Here is a 20,355-nt window from a genome sequence, read left to right as displayed (position 1 = left end):
GGGAATGTAATACTCGCAAAGCGATCCTACAATCTCGTTCTAACCGTCAGGTAGGAAACGCTCCACGTTTCCGACCAGGTACAAATTCCTCTGCTGTTAACAACGGTCAGCGAGGAACAAATTCTACATTCGTACCCGTAGGTACAAATATCTCCCCTGCTTCAAATGTTTCATCTGTACCTACTCCCCTCGCTGCTAACAATGTTCAGCGAGTTAATGGAGCTACCTATGCTGCTATTGCAGCGGGTAGAAATCAAAATACTAACCAACGTTCTAACGGAAATTTTGACAATTTTGACTTAGGAAGCATTACTGCTCCTAAAATGGAATTTTTACAGAATTCATTAATTGACATGATTTCTGATATGCTTAAATCTAACTCCATGTTTGATGCTATTCAAACTGGAGTAAAATTTGCAAATAATATTGTCATGACTTTAAAATTCAGTAATGGATTTTAAAGCATTAAATATTGTAAATTGGAATGCTCGATCTCTTAAAGATAATGAAGACGAGCTATTTAACTTTTTGAGAGTTCATAACGTGCATATTGCCGTTATAACTGAAACGTTCCTTAAACCTGCCCATAAGGTTAAGAAGGACGCAAATTACTTAATTTATAGAAATGATCGTCTTGATGGACCCTGTGGTGGCGTTGCCATCATTATTCATAGACGAATCAAACATAAAATTCTTTCTTCATTTGAAACCAAAGTTTTTGAAACTTTGGGAGTTTCTATTGAAACAAAATTTGGACAACTTACGTTTATAGCTGCCTATTTGCCATTCCAATGCGTAGGCCAGCAAAAGAATTTTCTCAAGGGTGACCTCCAGAAACTTACCCGTCATAGGTCTAAATTCTTCATTATTGGTGATTTTAATGCAAAACACCGCTCATGGAATAATGCTCAAAGCAATTCCAATGGTAATATTCTGTTTGATGATTGTTCTGCAGGTTATTACACTATTCAATATCCAAACAGCCCAACATGCTTTTCTTCTGCAAGAAATCCCTCCACTATTGATTTGGTCTTAACTGATTCATGTCAACTTTGTAGCCAATTGGTTACCCATGCTGACTTCGGTTCTGATCACCTTCCAGTAACTTTTGAAATATCCCAAGAAATAATTTGTAATCCCAACAGCTCTACTTTCAATTACCATAGAGCTGATTGGGAGCAGTATCGAACATTTATGGAATATAACTTCGATCCAAACATTCCTTTGCAAACCAAAGATGAAATTAATTATGCTCTTGAATCTCTGACTACTTCTATAGTTGCAGCAAGAGCTGCCTCAGTACCAAAATGCGAGGTTAAATTCGATTCAATTATAATAGACGATGATCTTCAGCTCTTGATCCGTCTTAAAAATGTCCGTAGGAGACAATATCAAAGAACACGCGATCCTGCCATGAAAGTTATCTGGCGGGATCTGCAAAAACAAATTAAAAAGCGATTCTCTGCCCTGAGGAACAAAACTTTTGAAAATAATATTTCTAAATTAGACCCGAGTTCCAAACCCTTTTGGAAACTCACAAAAATTTTGAAAAAACCTCAAAAGCCTATTCCAGCGCTTAAAGAAGGTGGTAAAATTTTGATCACAAATTTGGAAAAAGCTCAGAAACTTGCTAAGCAATTCGAGAGTTCCCATAATTTCAGTTTGGGTCTTACTAGTCCTATTGAGAATCAGGTTGCTGGGGATTTTCTGAATATTTTCTCTCGGGAAAATATTTTTGATGATTCCTGGGGGACTGATTTGGACGAAGTAAGGTCTATAACTAAAAAGTTTCAAAATATGAAAGCTCCAGGTGATGATGGAATTTTCTATATCCTCATCAAAAAACTCCCAGAGAGTACCTTGTCTTTCTTGGTAAAATTATTTAACAGATGTTTCCATTTGGCATACTTTCCTGATAAATGGAAAAATGCAAAAGTTGTTCCTATTTTGAAGCCGGATAAAAATCCAGCTGAAGCTTCTAGCTACCGTCCAATAAGTTTGCTTTCTTCAATAAGTAAACTTTTTGAAAAAATAATTTTGAATAGAATGATGCTTCACATCAATACGAACTCAATTTTTGCAGATGAGCAGTTTGGATTTCGCCATGGGCATTCAACTACTCATCAACTCTTGAGAGTTACCAATATAATTCGTTCTAACAAATCTGAAGGCCACTCAACTGGAGTTGCTCTTCTAGACATAGAAAAAGCATTCGACAGTGTTTGGCATGAAGGTTTGATTGCTAAATTGAAAAAGTTTAATTTTCCACTTTACATTATGAAATTAGTTCAAAATTATTTAACTGACAGAACTCTGCAGGTAAATTATCAAAATTCCAAATCTAATCGACTACCTGTTAGAGCAGGAGTTCCTCAGGGTAGCATTCTTGGGCCTATATTGTATAACATTTTCACTTCGGACCTCCCTGATTTGCCTCAGGGTTGCCACAAATCTTTGTTCGCTGATGACACAGGCATTTCCGCTAAAGGAAGAAGTCTTCGTGTTATTTGCAGCAGACTTCAGAAAAGTTTAGATATTTTCTCTTCTTATTTACAAAAATGGAAGATTTCTCCCAACGCTTCCAAAACTCAACTTATAATATTTCCACATAAGCCCAGGGCTTCCTTTTTGAAACCTAGTAGTAGTCACATAGTCACTATGAACGGAGTTCCAATTTCCTGGTCAAACCAAGTGAAATATCTTGGATTAATACTTGACCAAAAATTAACTTTTAAAGATCACATTGAGGGCATTCAAGCCAAATGTAACAAATATATAAAATGTTTGTATCCTCTTATAAACAGGAAATCCAAGCTTTGCCTGACGAATAAACTTCTAATATTTAAACAAGTTTTTAGACCGGCCATGCTTTACGCTGTGCCAATATGGTCTAGTTGCTGCACTACCAGGAAAAAAGCACTTCAAAGGATTCAGAACAAAATTCTGAAAATGATTTTGAAGTTGCCTCCCTGGTACCGTACAACCGAAGTACATAGAATTTCGAATGTTGAGACTTTAGCACAAATGTCCAACAAAATAATTAATAATTTCAGGCAAAAATCGTTGCAATCCTCAATTGCAACGATTAATTCCCTTTATACTTAGATAAGATTTAGTTTTAGTTTTTAGTTTTAAGATATCAATTGTTATACTGACATGCAGGTTAAAAAACCTGTTTAAAATACTGAATTGCCAAGACATGAACAATGTAAAAACACTTAGATATATATCATAACAATTAAGGCTGGTACGTTACTGCAGTAACTGGAGCACCTAGGTTAAAATGAAATGTAATTTATTTTGAATTTGGAACAAATAAAGAGTTAAAAAAAAAAAAAAAAAAAAAAAAAAAAAAGTCGAAGTGGCATTCGCCTCCGATCCTCGGGCGCGTGCGAATAGGGAGGTTGGAATTGTGTAATATTTTGCAAACTCATCGCCATACTCAGAACCACACGCTCCTAATGACCACACCACTGTGTGGTGGTGTTCGGTCCTCGAAAATTGTAGCAGCAGTAGCAGTGCTTTCGGCGTTTGGCGTTGAAAATTGTTCTCCAGTAATAACGAAAGGCTGCCTGCAAGCAGCGAGCTGCAGAGCCCACATAAGCAACCATCAAAGGAGGAAGAAGTTGCACCGCTATGCTTTGGAGCGGAATCAGTAGCTCTTCGTGAGTCGCTGCGGTTCGGTCATCTATGCCATGCGTGTCACCCTCGCTCCAAATGACATACAGCTCGACAGCCTCATTCGTGTTGAACACCCAGCTCAGAACTACCACATAACATATGTGGAACTGCATGCAAAATAATTTTCTAAAAGTTGACCCCTTTTTTGTGTTGCCTCAGTGGTATAACTGGTATAGTTGGTCATCGATCTGTCAAAACAAAATTGTCGTGATATCGCCACTGTGCGTTCATAAGGACCAATGTCGAAAACGTAAACAATGTCTTCTTTCGTATATTTATTGTAGCTCAAAGTCATTCCATGTAAGCCACCAATTCCATCGGATATTTACTCCCTCTACACAGTTTACGTGTAGTTGACTTGAGTGGTTTTTCATTCTAGAGAAATTTGCAGAAAAAGTTTACGTTTGTGACATTAGCTCTTATGAAAGAAAAGCAGATATATTGTTAAATGCCCAGTAAGCATTGACGTTGACGTTGACGATGACCCTGCAACTCTTTACTCCTATGGTAAAATCTTATAAGCATCTGAAAATATGTGCATGAAACATAGCGTACTTTGTCTTATTTCTTCACTCCACCATAGAACCAGCTAGCCACCATCTCTTCACACAAAGCTTGATAGTATCTTTTGCGATTTTCATAGAAGTGAAAAGGTAAGGAAATGTCCACCAGGCTTCACGCACATACTGACGATTGTTGATGGGATTTAACCATAAGAGTAAAGAGATATAGAAAGAAGGCAAATCGTAAATTGTCAGGATAATAGACGAGTGCACGGCCCAACAAACAATTCAAAGTCACAAATAAGCATACACATTGAATAAATGTTGTATAGCAGTGTACAATGCTGAATAAAACAGGATGTCGAATTATGTGCTGAAAAAAGGTCATTGAAATCGATAGATGCGTCTTTATTCCGCCGTTTGCTCTGATATGATTAATTTTCTTATTAAAAGCTTTATAAACGTTGACTGTCTTCCTTATTCAGAACCAGAAGCTTGATCTAATAACAAACTGAATAAGTGTAATTTGCACATACATAGAGACTTTAATTCGACTGTTTTCAATTGATTCAATAATATGCTTTATTAGACGTCTAATAAATGTTTTCTAGCTCCATTATTAGATTTCATTGCATTGCTTTACAATATTGCTGTATAAAGGTGAATACACTCAGCAAATAGCTCTTATACCACCCAACAAACAATTCAAAGTCACAAATAAGCAAATATATTGAATTAATGTTGTATAACAGTGTACAATGCTGAATAAAAAGAGTTGTCGAATTATGTGCTGAAAAAGCTAATTGAGATCGATAGATGCACATTTATTCCACTGTTTGCTCTGATCTGATTAATTTACTTATTAAAAGCTGTAAAAGTGTTAAATGTCTTCCCAATTCAACGCCAGAAGTTCGATCTAATAACAAATTGAATGAGTGTACATTACATACATACATTGACACTTTAATTCGACTGTTTTCAATTGATTTAATAACATGCTTTATTAGACGTCTAATAAATGTTCTCCAGCTCATTTATAAGATTGCATTGCATTACTTTACAATATTTTTGAATAAAGGTGAATACAGTCAGCATAATAGCTCTTATACCACTATGCGTCCATGTTGTAATCACATGATTTGTAAATGCTTTATAAACGACGTATTAGATTCATTATTCGACAACACTGATTCAGTCTTACAACAAGGCGAAATCAGTAGAGTATTGGTTACCGTTTCCGCTTTCCAATTAGAAGGTCATGAGTTCAATCCCAAGCTCAAACCTTTTTTTTTTACAATAATTAATTCATCGATCACATGACTCACGATAATGAATGCATTGATCTAGTTTAAAATATAACCGAGCATCCTTTCTTTCGACTTGGAGATGTGAAGAGGCAACATTGTTCTCATACAAAACAATGATGAATGAATTAATCATTCCCACAGGGCCTTCAAGAAGCTAGCGTTGCGATCGGGAATGCTGATAGGTATTTACTTTCATGCAAGCTTTTATAGATTATTGAGTTGCCCATATAATGAATTCTAGGATAGCTCAGATGACAAGGCAAGCGGCTGGTGATCGGAAGGTACATGGTTCGAATCCCATACCATACAGCGACATGTATAAGTATTTAATAAATTTTCTAATATCTGTGCGGTGCGAGCCACGTCAGAAATAATGAAATACAATACACTTAAGAAAAACACACCACAACACCCCCTTCCCTGTCCCCGTTGATCTTATTTTCGGGTTAATTTTCCCACAGTTGAATAATCGTTTAATAAATGTATAATAATGTCTAATTAAACGTTACTTCACATGAGAATCAAGCGTATACAAGAGCATCACTGTTTTAAGGAGAAGCAGTGATGTATAAAAACGCTGAATAATCATTAATTTTATCGTATAAACTCTGTTACAACTCAATATAAGTCGAATAAAAGCTTCTCGACATACCTTATTCAACACCAAATATTTCGATGTTGTGGTTGAATAAATTCTCTAGATTTGTGTGAACAAAGCCTGAACAGAAATTATTATTCAAAATAGTACAAGTACTATTAAGCATGCAGTTGAATAAAATGGCCAAGAAGTCGTTTCTTCAATAGACGATTGTTTGTTGGGGGGTGAACTTTTGTTCATCTACTGAAAAAAATTTGGCACATTAGCGAGACCCTGTTTACTAAAAATGAACACATAAATAATGCTCACGTAACATTTGAAAAGGGCCTATCGACTTTTGTAAATAATTTGCTAGGTCCTTTCCACGAAAACCGAAGCACGTCCACGCAAACCAAGAGCACTATCGGGAAGGGGAGAATATCCTCTGCCCGATGGTGTTGTTAGTTTGCGTGAGCGTATTCGGTTCGCACAAAAAGGCTTAACAAGTTTTGTGTACATTAGTTGATAGACCCGTTTCAAATGTTACGTGAGTATTATTCATGTGTTCATTTTTAGTAAACAGGGCCCCGCTGTTGTGTCACTTTTTATCGAGTGAGTGAACTCAAATCCATCCGTGCACTCGTCTATGCGCGATGTCAATCATACAAGGTCTGGCCCAACTGACTTATTGGTATTACACAGTTGAATGTGGAATGTGGTGTTCGTATTTCACCTAAGAGTTTATCTTTTTACACGAAACAACTGTTGCCTGTGATGTCACGTCTGCTGTTTGCAGTATGGAATGTTGTGCTGACGTAACGTCGTCATTCGCTTGCGCAGCAATGTTTACAATATTTCTGCTTCCTGCTGTTGCAGACCTTGTATGACTTATATCGGATAATGCGGCCTTTCTTTTTTCGACCAGCTCTACAGGGGTTTTTTTTTTTAACTAACATTTTCAAGCCGGTCAGAAGCCAATCAAGAGCGTTATTAACCAGAAATATGGCATATTTACAGATGCAATATTTCTTTTTCTCTTTAACCTGATTGAATTCCTTTCGATTCATTGCGTAAATTTCGATAGTTGAATGTAATTGAATGCAAACAATTCGAAGATTTTATGTTTGCGTTGAATAGATGTAATAAAACTAACATTTTATATGAATAATATAATTCATAAGTCAACTTATTAGTGTCATGAATGTGATGAACTAGCCTACGGCTAAAAATCTCAAAAATAAAGAAAAAAAATGAGTCATAAAAAAAAGTTTAAATTTGTCTTAGAAATCTAAAAACATAACTAGGGTATGTGTACCAGATTTAGGCCCTAGTGGTCGTCAAATTGACCTTATCTTAAATTTCACATTTTAACAATCTTTCTAAACTTGATTCAATACAAGGTTAGAACATATGTTTTCGCAGAAATCTACGCGAATAAATCCATTAAAATTTATTTCAAATTTGGCCCTACTGGACCACTAGTGCCAATACTGGCACACTATGTAAAATAGATTCAAACGATAACTTTCGTTGGTAAATAGTGCTTATTGTTGCTAGAAAATATAGCCGTTGTTCTTGTTTTAATCTTTATTTGAGAGATTTTTAGCTGAAGGCTAGTTCATCTCTATTAGCCGTTCCTGTTAACTTTGAGACAGCTACCTGGGGCCCCCAGGTTGGGACCTTAGCCACAGTGGTCGAAAAAAGTTTGCTAGGAACGTTCTTTCTTTGCCTATTCGATCAATCTTTCCACGTTTTTAGTGCAAAATAACTGGAGTAGATCTTTTGCTCAAAACATTTTTAATTGGCCGCAGCCTCGTCCGCAACTGAGAGCATATGGAGGATTGAATACTTGGGTATTACAGGTATCGATAAGCACTCGATTTGATTTATCGTCCTGCTTGCGAAATTCTTGCGAATGGAACGATGGTCAGCTCAAAACACTGCATAATTTCCGCATATACCGGGACACTTGTTGCAAAATGATGCTGCTTCTCTTTGGACTTCAAAATGTTGCTTATGTTGTTAACTATTAATTTGCGCGGTCTTATTTTTTCTCCTACGAATCCAAAATAAAATCAAAGGTTGATGCAATTGGTTCCAAACATTTAAAAAAGATTAACGAAACAATGGTACATACATTTTTCTTCTAAGTATACAAAAATATTTAAGGTTAGAAGAAGTATTGGCGTGGATTTTCTCCATTTTTTGCCATAGCTACAGAAAAACAATACAATATACGTATTTATACTTTTTTGATTGCAAACGTTAATATATATTTTGCTGTGTAACGCAAGGTGAGGAGCTAGCTACAACAAAGGGCGTAAATAGTTAAGGAAAAACCAAGACATAAGTTCAAAAGTTCTATGAAGACAGAGAATTATAAACCACACTATAAGTATTTTAATGGAATTGACTACCCCTTGATCCCTTTTCTCATTTTACAGCTAGTATAATCGATTTGACAGATCGATGTCTTTCTATACCACTTGAAATCACTGAAATGGGGTTGATTTTTGATTATCGAGTTCCACATATGTTATGTGGAACTACTCAACCATCACTACAAAACGGTCCTTTTCAGAGCCACCAAAAATTTGTTAAGAGTATTATTTGGACATTGGTCAAGGTCAGCTAGCTATCAAGGCTCAACCTGTCTATAGAAGGTGTGGAATTGTAGGCCTGAATATATTGGTGCAATTAGTTTTTCCTCGGCTTTCATTCCGCACGATTCGTTTCTTTCGTCTAATCAATCACCCTTGTAGTAACGTCGAAAAGATTGTTTCAATGCCATATGAAATTTAATGTGGATTATAGAATTTTTGTATGTTACCAAAATTTATGAATGGTTTGCCACTAAATGTTGAGATAATTTATTGATAATTGAATTATCACACTGTATACCATTAAAAAGCAGCCTGTTTGTGAGTTTTTGCCTGTATTCAAGTAAGGAAATAATAAAAAAAACAAATGGCCAGCTGGTATTTCCCAGCGACTTTACAATTAAATAAAATCAAACAAAATCATCATGCAGAACTAGCTAGGATTTGTTTTACTTCATATTTCACAAAATTGCTTTCGAGTGTTAAGACATCGTCTCCCGCAAAGTTTACATTTTTTCTCTACCAACACATAGGGGAAATCGCTCTAATGTTGGCCTATGGATCTAAGATTGGGCCCATCGCTAAAAATTTGCTATTTATCAATGTTGTCTAGATGAACGCGTCATTGGGACGGTACTAATGGATATTTTTGTACGCTATTGAAAATTTAGTCGATTGTTGAATTTATGTATGGGCCCAAATTATAGGCATTTAGGCCGACAATACATCTATTTCCTCTATTAGATATTTTATTTTTTGTGACACAGGGTTTCAGAGGACGTCGAGAGGAAATCCCGAGCATGTCTATTGAAAGTTTCGATAAACTTTAGGGACTGCAGTCGTATTTAGTCTAGGGCATATTTAGGTGTTTACAGACGGAATTGAGATTTGGTCCGTATGAAGGTGCTGCTGGACTTTTGCTAAAGAAAATTTAGAGGATTTCTCAGGTTCAGAACCGTATTGGTCAAGAGAGAGAATTTTGAGTTGTATCGGATAATTTCTTATTGTCTTGCCGCTCTCGCTCTCGATTAACAATTGTAAGACTTTTCAAAGTACACTTAGTTGACAGCAGGCGTAACGTGCCAGTTTGTGCTTAATGGTTACAATAAGGCTTCGCCAAAGTTTTATTAATTTTGAATTTGAAGAAATAGGGGAAATGGATGTAATGTCGGTCTAAATGCCCCTAATTTGGACCCATACATAAATTCAGAAATCTACTAAAAATATCCATTAGTACCGTCCCAATTTTTAACGATGGGCCCAATCTTAGATCCATAGGCCAACATTAGAGCCATTTCCCCTACATGTCAATATTGGGGAAATGGCTCTAATGTTGGCCTATGGATCTAAGATTACACACTAAGATTATTTTAGAGGAGTCAGTATTTTTTACTAGGCTTTTGAATTGCTGAAAAAGTCGGTAAAAATTCAAATGACCGTTATCTGTAAGGAATCAAATAAATTGATAAATTTTATTTTCTATCATTAAAAGGTGTTAACAGAACTATTATTATTATTTAACTTTATTAGGGAGGCTTTCAGCCTTGGGCTGGTTCGCCTCCATGTTAACAGAACTAAGCTTGTACAAGTTTGGAATAAATTTTCAAATTTTTTAATTTTCCCCAATTTTTTTAACTTATTCCGAACATTTCCGCAATTCTTCTTGACTGGATTACGGTATCAACATAAACAAGGGTTCTCAACTTTTTTCGTATAAAAAATAAGAATACATGGTATCCTTGGATACCTTGTTCTTGTATAACGAAAACCGCTCACAAACCGTTACAACTGCTGTGTCCGAACATGGAATAAGGACCAATATAAATGTAACGTGAGATACCTCCTTTTTTGGCAAACAAATTTAGCTTTAATTCACTCAAACGTCATCACCCCAGATTTTCTCCTCTTTTATAAGTGGATTTATCTTGCTCGCCGTTTTCAAAACACTGACTGCCCCGGCAAATGAACCAATACACTTAAAACAAGTAAACACGCCAGCATCCAATCTTGCTGCCTTTTACCGAAGCAAGATCTTTTCTCATCTTTGAACTTGACAGTGATCCAAAAATTTGGTCTCGTTCATGCTTCCACTGTGCGACGCTCCGTGTTTGCGGATGAGGTAATTTGATGTTGCTATTGCCGTCAGGTGGCAGCTTCTCAGGTAACTTGTCGATTACATCCGTAACTTTAACTTTAAACATATAGCTGGAACGATTTCCAAATAATTAAATTTTGAAAATAAAAACCCAATCAACATCATTAACATCCCCACAATCGGTCGTTAACGGTAGATAACACTCAAACAATTGGTCGTCATTACTTCCGAATAGTATCCGAAGCAAACGAGCAGCCCCATCGCACAAGGACCACATCACCCAGTTCGTTCAGTTTACCACGCTCGGTCGATCGTTAAGGATCGCGTAGGATTTATCCGCAAAAACTGTTCTAGGGCAGTCGTCACCAATTGCTAACGCGCAAAATCTCGCCAACACTAAAAAAAATATGGATCTGCGGATCCCCCGTATCGAGATAAGGTGAGTGAACGCACTCTCGTGACCAACCGTTCCTGTATGTAGGAAACGTCACGTTCTACGCGAGAATACGCTAACAGGAACGTGATGGATGAGTTTATGATATGGAAGTGATTCAACAGCCCATCAGGGTGAAATGTTTATCATAAGATAAAAAGGTGCCAGCTTAAGTACGGGGGCAATGCGTAACTAGTGACGGTTTATCTTGTTTAGCCATTGTGGACCATAGGAAGAACGTTAATGTCCAGTTATTAAGTTATAAGCGCAAAAATGTGTTGTTTATGTAATACACGCTCAAGGTGATGAGGATTCTCCGACGTTTCAACTAGCGGTGAAGAGAGCTATAGATACAATAAGAAAACCTTGAGCAGCAATCTACTCGTTTTTGAGCATTCATGGAGTTCATAATTCAATGGAGACGCTTGGTTGCTTCATTAGACGTAGAAACATTTTCGCACAAGTTATTCAGCAAATATTTTCCATACGAACTGCTAAACGACTCATCACCATCTCAAATCAAACAAACATCTGCAATTCAACGAGTAAGATTGCCAAATAGCTCGTGCCACCTTCTTTGTGGCAAATCTAGGCACGAGTTGTGATGCAGTAAAATGTTTACCATTGTCTTATCTAAATTGACACTGTATCCATTCGCAGCAGGAAAAAGTGAAATTTGCACAAACAGCTTTTTATTTCCCTGGTGGAAATTAATTTACAATTACTGTCATAAAGACAACGGCAACAAGTGACACCTTGTTGTCAAGAAGCACGTTTCAGTCACCTGTGGCAATTGTTTTCGAGAAAAAACGGGTTATCTCTTGAACTCAGCTGATTACCCCAGCATGCGCAAATATATTTACTGCTTTATCACTGCGTGCAGCTTTGGATTAATAATCTTGTTTTGATTACTTGATGACTTTGACGCAGGGAACACGCTAATCTACACACTATTAGTAAGCCACAGAAGTTTTACGCAGACCATTCTAATCCTGTGAGAGGGAGAGCAATGGCCCCCTTTTTTTTTTTTTTTGATAAAAATAGAAAACCGTAGTTAAGCATGGGAAATCGTGGGAAAATACCGTTCGCATGCACGTCACTAATCTACGAGTAGGTGTCGGACGCGATCAAGTTCAAGATTTGTATGTGCGATCAGTACCATGACGCTAAACGATGCGAAGATGAGAACGCGATGCGGATTTGACCGAAGGGCGAGAATACAAATCTCGCTTGTGTTTTAAGGTCAAATGATACCTATCTAGTGTATGTTAGACTGGTTCAAATTAATCATGCAGATCGACATGGGGCACAGACGTTGGCGCTGGTGCAAATTTTGACGGTTCAGAACTTGTTAACTCGGTTGAAGTAGTGGCGTTACACCGGAAGTGTAGAAAAGTTACTGATTTAATTAGAATCGAGACTTTTTCTGTTTTCCGATGATGCTGAGTTTATTCAAAGGTAGGGTTTTTGATCTAATTTCTGTCTTACTAAGCACAACATGCACTTTACCTCTCTTTTCTGAACGAGTTTTAACTAAAAATGGAATATTTCTGTCAGAGATGACTTCTAAATTTATTCACCTTTCCATACGTACCGTTAGATTCGATAAAGAGTCACAAATTGTTTAGATATTGTTTAAAATCTAATACTGCTTCTTGATTCTAAATTCGTTCTACGAGTTTCAATTACGTCCAAACGCATTGAAACGCCATTAGATTTTCTTCGTCCTAGGGATAAACGTAGAAAAAGGGAATTCGCTAGGAGCGCTTCTTTTGTTTTGAGAACAATGAGCGTAAATATTCATACAATGCGCTCTAACAGGATTTATGTTGTAGCTAATAAACTAACGCATCGGAACAAACCTATTTTTGATTTGTGCATGGTGAAATCATTGATATTATTGATCTTTTCTGATCGATAGAACGGAAATGGGTGATAGCGCTCTATTCTACAATCAAATGAGGCTCCAAAATGAGACAGGAATTTACGAAATCACTTTGGAAGCACTGAATGATTGCGGAAACAATTGAATCACTTAGAAATGCACTGAATCACGTCAGAAATGATTAGAATCTCTTCAGAAAATACTGAATATCTTCAGGAATGTTCGGAATCATTTTGGAAAAGTTTATGATAAATTTGAAAAGTACTGAATCATTTCAAAAATTACTGTATCACTTAAAAAATCGGAATCACTCCAGAGAGTACTGAATCACTTTAGGAATGATTGCTATCATTTTCTCTAAAACTGAATTACTTTGCAACAGGCTGAATTACTTTATAAAGGTTTGGAATCCCTTTAGAAAATATTTAATCATTTCAGAAAAATTTGAATCACTTTGGGGAGCACAGAATTATTTCAAAAAGGTTCGAAATTTCTTTAGAAAATGTCGGAATCAGTTTGAAAGTAACAAATTACTACAGAAAACCTCCAGAAAGTACTGAATCATTTCAGATAGTACAGGCATAATTAAGTATGAGAATGATTAACCGCCCACGGTTGCTACTCTGTTATTACCAGATCACCTGTATTCCACAGAGAAGCAACACACAATGCATGGGACTAGCATCTGTAATGTGTTAAAACTGGTAGTCTCATGCTTTACGATGGGCAATATCAGGGCCGGCCGCGTCCAAATGTAGGTCAATTTGGGAATGGATTGGAATGAATTGACGTGATTCTCGTTTTTTTTTTGGAAACCGAGAAATTCTCCTCCATTCCAAAAGTTTTTCCATAGCTTTTCAACAGGATTCACTTAAGGGAGTATTGATTCTTATCGCTAAGCCATATTAGTTGTCAATTGTGACACATCGAAAAAGGTCTCGATTTTGCTGTCAACTCTCCACTACTGGATGTCCACTAACTCGATTTAAAGTTGTGGAACCATAGTTGAAATGAATGTGATGGCTGCTGCGATAGCAAATTTGTATGGGATTGTTATTTTATTACTCAATGGTCCCTTCGATATCGAGTTTTTTAGAGAGTGCACTGTAGTTCTGTTTCCAAAAACGAGGTCTATCTGCACTGACATTAGGAATGTTTGGAATCACTTTGGAAGGTACCGAATAACTTAAGAAAAGCTGGTGACTTCTTTGTAAAGTACTGGATCATTGCAGAAAAGCTTAGCATGTACAGACTCACTTCAAACAGTACTGAACTTTGTATCATAAATCACATTTTAAACCTCCTTCTCCCTTTTCCCATCCAAAATATTGTAAATCTCCACTAACCTCGAGACAACCGCGAGTATTCGATCCAGTTCTTTAACTTTACATAGAAGACATTTCACTTTGGAGCTTACTAAACATCTTTGAAAAGCTTCCGCATTTTGCTAATGTTCATGAAAGTTCCTGAAGTTTTTGGATCTTCCCTTATGTTCCATATACTGCTATGAAGTTCTCAAAATTTTCCTGAAGATATCTGCACTTCTGTGAAGTTTTCGATGTTTTTCTGAACCAGCATAAATTGAACAGCAACGTAGAAACCGAATTGGCAGTGATTTGTAAAACGCCAGAGGTAGTCTGACTTATACGCATAAAGGGAAACCATATTTAGGTATGTTTTCATTGGTTTTTTGTTTGTTTTTTAGGTTTAGGTATGATTATATTTATTATCTTGCCCTTATTTAGTCTTTAACTTGAGGCTTAAGAAGGGTGAACAATTGCCTCGGGCGCAGAAAGGTCTTCATACTGAGGTTTTGATTTAATAACCTAATGGTAGTTGTTTTGTCCGAAGTTTTGCCGACGAATGTTTAGGAAATTTTTCCTGAAATTTTGAGAAAGTTAACTGGTAAACTAATATGAGATAAATAAGAAAACAAATATTATAGTGCTTGGAAAATGTTGACAGAACTTTTTGAAACGAATCATAATTTCAAGAAGTAAGGATAAAGGGACTTTATAGACGTTCAAGGAACATTAGAGCGATTTTCCGCCCCTCGGGTTTTCGTTGTGTGGCAAATGCCACCTTCGCCACATGTAGAGTAGGGTGCTGCTCATCATGCAGCTGCGATAAAGTGCAAATTTTTTACAACGTACCATATCATCACTAGATAAGACACTATTTGAAACAACATCATCGACGTCAAGACCGGCGCATCGTTACTTTTGGCAGATCTATATTTTAAGAGCGCAGGTCAATATTGGGTGCGACTACTTAGCTCAAATTTTACTACTACTACTACTACTACTACTACTACTACTACTACTTTTTACTTTCTAAAAAAAAACAACAACTACATTTTAGAAGATGTTGAATCGATAATTTCCAAAAATGAGTTCAAAATGGTGGAATAACAACTGAAATAAATTAATACCATAGGATTTAAGTGTTTGGTGTCACAGACAAACTTTGGTATCGATATGAGTCGATAAAGTCGAATAAAATTGCTTAGAATTATTTTCATGGTCGATAAAATTTAAATGTTTATGACCATCATTTATAAATCCTGAATAAACGAAATCTTTCAAATTGTTGCCATCATTGAATATATTTCTGCAGTAAATTTTAGGTAGATTGTTACTAGGTTACCCAAGGAAGAATTTGCCTGTTTGTTACTGGACTGAAAATTTCCAAAGACTTTTGATCAACTATTAACTACCACAACCTGGTTCATTCTTCTCCGACTTTTTAACATATTTTTAAATGTCTTCGGTATAAGGGATCCTGGGCAAGAGACCATTTTGACTCAAGACTAATCTTTCAAAAGGGTGTTTGTGTTTACAATATATATATTTGCAAAAAATCGTGGCCTCTCTAGTTCAGTGTATAAAGACACAGCTACAAAGCAAACCCATGCTGGACTGGGTTAAATTTTCGGTCCCTGGGCATAGAGTATGATTGTACTTGCCACACAATTATACTAATGTAAAAATGGTATCAGAGATCGAAAGCTCTCAATTAATAACAGTGGAAGTGCATCTAGAACACGAAGTTGAGAGCACGCAATAAGCTAATTCGCGATAAGCAATAAACTTGAAATGCAAAGAAAAAGAAGAAGATTTTCAAACAGTCATGTCTATAAAGCAATTGATTGTATAGAAATTAAGTCTGAGAAAAAGCTATAGGGAATCTATTAGGCATTTGAGAAAAAATGTACACGGAAAATTTATTTGTTAATTTTCTCAAAAAAACTAAATTTAGAAATCAAATTGCTATACTCTCCAACGATCGATCAAGTCAGTAGCAGTGCTCAAATCCGTGCTCAGGATTTTATATTTAAGTGATACGATACATCACGATTTTTTTGCTTTTTTTTCTATCCTTTCTATGTGTCAGTGAATTGATTATCATTGATGCTGTAGTGGTGTGAGTGTACATCATGCACTACCAGCCCAGTGGCAGGTGCGTAGGCAACATGTTATACCATGACAGCGGGCCCAGCACAGCAAAATAAACGATTTGAGCCTGGGACATGCTGCATACTGTCAAACGCTGCTGTTGGTATAGGCCTTGTCACTGGCCTGTGCACTACCGCAACTATCATAAACATAGCTGCTAGAGTTCGTTATTATTAGGTCGAATGTGTAACAGAGACTATCAATACATTTACATAAAATTTGCCAATATTATCGACCTACCACCTCCCAGGACACCCCTTCCAATACAGAAAATAATAATGCGCCTGGCCACCAAGACCAACATGTCAAGTCATCATAGTAGTTAATTGATTCAACATCACACTTTGTACATTTTGGTTAAATACGACCTGTCCAAAAGTGATTCCAGAGCTCAAACCTCCAGGTACACAGTAAGAAAAAAGATCCCAAAGTGCCTCAATTTCACAAATCTCGGCACTTTATTGCAGGAAGCCAAAAGTAGGTAATGTGGGTCGAAGAGTTTTCATTGTTGTTTGTGTTCAATTAGTATTGAATTGACAATTCGCTTTTACCCAAAAATAGTTACTTGTACCCAAAAGTAGGTGAATATGATTATACTCAACGTGATTATACTCAAAGTCAAAAGTAGGCAAAAATGAACTGGCCGCTGGATATTTTTTTCTTATAGTGTACGTTTTTGTTCTCGAATCATCCTTTTGCCGCCTTTTGCATATCAGCTGATGGCTTCAAGCAGTGCAACCAGAACGACACATATGTTTTCTATAGAAGATTTCTAGGATCATTTACTATCCTTTTTTTGTCTTGAGAAACAAAATAAGAAACTGTTTTAAACAATTATTAGTGATGGTTTCTAAATTGAACACAGTTAAAGCACCTTAAAAAGCAATAAAAGCATTGTTTTAACACACTGTGTTTCAATTAAATCAACAACACTGGATACGATGATAGATGATTCGTACACACACCTTCGTAATGCGGTGTGTAGAAAAAAACAGTTTCAACTTGCAAAATTATTCGCGGTTCGCGTTTTTAACGATGCAAATGATATTATTTAAGTAAATATCGTCTTTAAAAGTGCATTTACTTAAAAGTGCTTGTAGAAGCACGTGTCGTTATTTATTTTTAGTGTGGTTCTGAGAAGTGAAAGCCAGTGAAAACAGTTATTGAAATTTCATGCCCTGAGCAGAACAAAATCGGCTGATCGTATTTTTTAATGCAAATATTACCAACGCGTGAATGAATTGTCAGTATTTTAGTGGAAAAGTATAAAAATATGTATCAAGATATTATTCATACAATTCAGGCCCATTTTTTAAAGTATGAAATTAGTAATTTACTGTTTTTTAGGAAGATGTCTTTCGTACACAAACCAAAACACGTTTATTTAATGATTGTAAGGACAGCCATTGTTGCATGACGTGCCGTATCACCTTAACCGATTTTGCTAGAATTTTTACTCGATTATCTTTTGAAATTTCCATGCGATTCTGCGTTTGAAAGTAGTTTTTCTCTGTCTCTAGGCGGATCCATCTTTTAAGGATTTATTTGTAAACAGTGGGAGGCTTTGTGATACACTTCTTTGACACCAAAACGCATCAATATATGCTTTTTGATCCCGTTTAAAACCAAACGGTTTTATAATTGCTTTTATAATGATAAAACACCTTTGTGGAGTATTTTGTCGTGACATCAATAAGATAAATACCGATTGATTTACTGAACAGTTTTATAAAGGGATAGAGTGCTGAATTAAATTCATTTTTAAAACCTGATACTTTCTGATTGTCTCGTCAGGCTTTAAAAGGTGTTTACAGCATACAGCTGAACTACTAATCAAGCTGTATTTAAGCTCAAAAGATTGCTTATTGCCATTATAAAACCCCAATAAATCAGAGTGAAAGCCAAAAGGCTGATAAATTGTTACTTGGGAATTGTTTCGTTCAGATTTTTTTGAAAAATTGTTCAGGGTCTTTCCTGAAGTTTGTAGAAGATCAGGAACTTTCTGAGATCTTAGTTGATTTGAAAGAACTTGTAAAAAAATGTGGGACTTGGAAGAAGTTCATGGAGTTTTGTGGAAAATTTTCAAGAAGTAAAGATTTTGGAACTTTTTGGAAATGCTGACATGAACAACGGAACTATCCACCTATCCTCTTCTAAAGATCATGCTCTAGCTAATAAATTATCACACTAAATCTTCATGTTAGCATTTCCAACCAACTCTGAAAATCGCTAACTTTGCGTATGAAGTAACATAAAAACACTTTGAAAGGCAGCTATTAATGAAATCCTCTGGATATTTTTTAAGTTGATCAAGTATTTTTGCGAGTATCTTAAACTGTTCAAAAACTCCAATCTCGTCCCATAAGTATTCTCTTTAAATGATTCATTAGTCTTCAAGTATTTAAAAGATCTCCAGCTCTTCAACTCCAGAGGTTGCAGTGAAGTCCTGTGGATATAAAAAAAACTATTTTGGTCAGACTCTGCATTTAGAATTTGGTCACACAATATCGATCATTTCTCCAAGAGGAAAGTACCATAGTGGTAACTCTAAGACCAGAAGGTCCCGAAGAAACGTTCTCAACAACAAACGCTCAGCTCTGGTACTATCTTCGATCCCAAGCTAATCGATGCACCCCTCGAAACATTGGAAAATCCACGGACCCCTCATTTTATCTGACAAATTTTCATAGCGAATCATAACAAAACATAGTGTAATACTAGAATTTCGACTAGAATGGGGTACATTAATCGATTTGCTTGGGACCAATAGGTTAGTCAAGTAGATAGCCACCGCCAAGCTTTCAAGAAACGTTAAGTTCACGGAGTTTCGGAATCTTCCAAGAAGAAAAGGCTTGAAAGAGCAACTTTTCTTCTATTGCGGCACGCTGGACGAGACTTCAATTGAAATCAATTGATCATTTTTGATGAAAATGAGAAAAGCAGCTATCCGCTATCAAAGGGGACCTCCTTCGAATGGATGCTATTAGTTGCTCAGTCATTTGACGAAGGCATGGATCATTCTCATTTGAGAAACGCTTGATATCATTCAATTGAGTGGTACCTACACATAAACGGAGCTCTGGTTAACATTCCGGCGAAAAAGCTAAGTCAATCCGACACCAACCTGACTTCTACCAAACCCCAACCCGATGTTGACCTGTAATAAACTATAAATTTCGACATTGAGTCGAAATCAACGTTAAATTTGTCTTACATTGATCCGACATCTGGTCGACTTGTCTGTTCGGGACCATTTTGCTGGGTTTCTTCCATACTCCACTGTCGTATATCAAATGATAGTGAGTGACTCAATTGACAGTGATGATGAGGTTCGAATGAGAAAGGGGCTCTTCAAATGATGGACATGTGAGAATTCGTTTTCACAGAATTGATTGAATGGTTGATTTAGTTCATCTTCAATCGAATGATATGAAAATTAACAGCGGTGGTCGTGAAGCCAATCTTAGAAAGATTGTACGGGAAGGATGATGATGAGCGCCTTCTCATACAGCTAATTTGGTCCAAAACTGGTGTCGGGCAAATTTAACCGACTTTTTGGCCAAGGATGAATGGCCTCTCAGTTCAGCAGATGTAACCCCCTTTGATTATTTTGTGTGGTCATACATGCTGTCGAAAATAAACGAGCACAAGGTTTCTACTTTGGCTCAGTTAAAAGCCATAATACGTCGAATTTGGGACGATATGCCGATGGAAGTCGTGTATGCCGCTTGTGATGGATTTGAAAAACGTTTCAAGCTGGTCAACAAGATTAAAGGTGGTGTTATTCCGAAAAATATGCTGTAATTGAACTGTATAATA

At 36.4% G+C, this 20,355-nt stretch overlaps 1 protein-coding gene across 2 annotated transcripts in view; it reads left to right on the top strand.

Moving 5' to 3' along the window:
* The window catches only part of LOC135710866 (sodium-independent sulfate anion transporter-like), a 56,019-nt gene that overhangs the window by 21,467 nt on the left and 14,197 nt on the right, over positions 1-20,355 (top strand). Inside the window, exon 1 of one of the 2 annotated variants that reach the window (XM_065233566.1) lies at positions 11,104-11,202. The exons of the other annotated variant lie outside the window; for it this stretch is intronic. Within the exon in view, the coding sequence (XP_065089638.1) occupies positions 11,171-11,202 (32 nt within the window). The 5' untranslated portion in view covers positions 11,104-11,170. Of the gene's footprint in view, positions 1-11,103; positions 11,203-20,355 lie in introns of those variants that run through there. 2 annotated transcript variants of the gene reach the window in all.

Source organism: Ochlerotatus camptorhynchus, unplaced genomic scaffold, assembly GCF_037179485.1.
Source record: "Ochlerotatus camptorhynchus isolate MF236.1 unplaced genomic scaffold, CSIRO-AGI_Acam_v1.1 ptg000404l, whole genome shotgun sequence".
In the NCBI taxonomy this organism is placed as follows: Eukaryota; Metazoa; Arthropoda; class Insecta; order Diptera; family Culicidae; genus Ochlerotatus; species Ochlerotatus camptorhynchus.
Note: the sequence above shows the minus strand (reverse complement) of the source record. Positions and strands in the feature narration are given on the sequence as shown.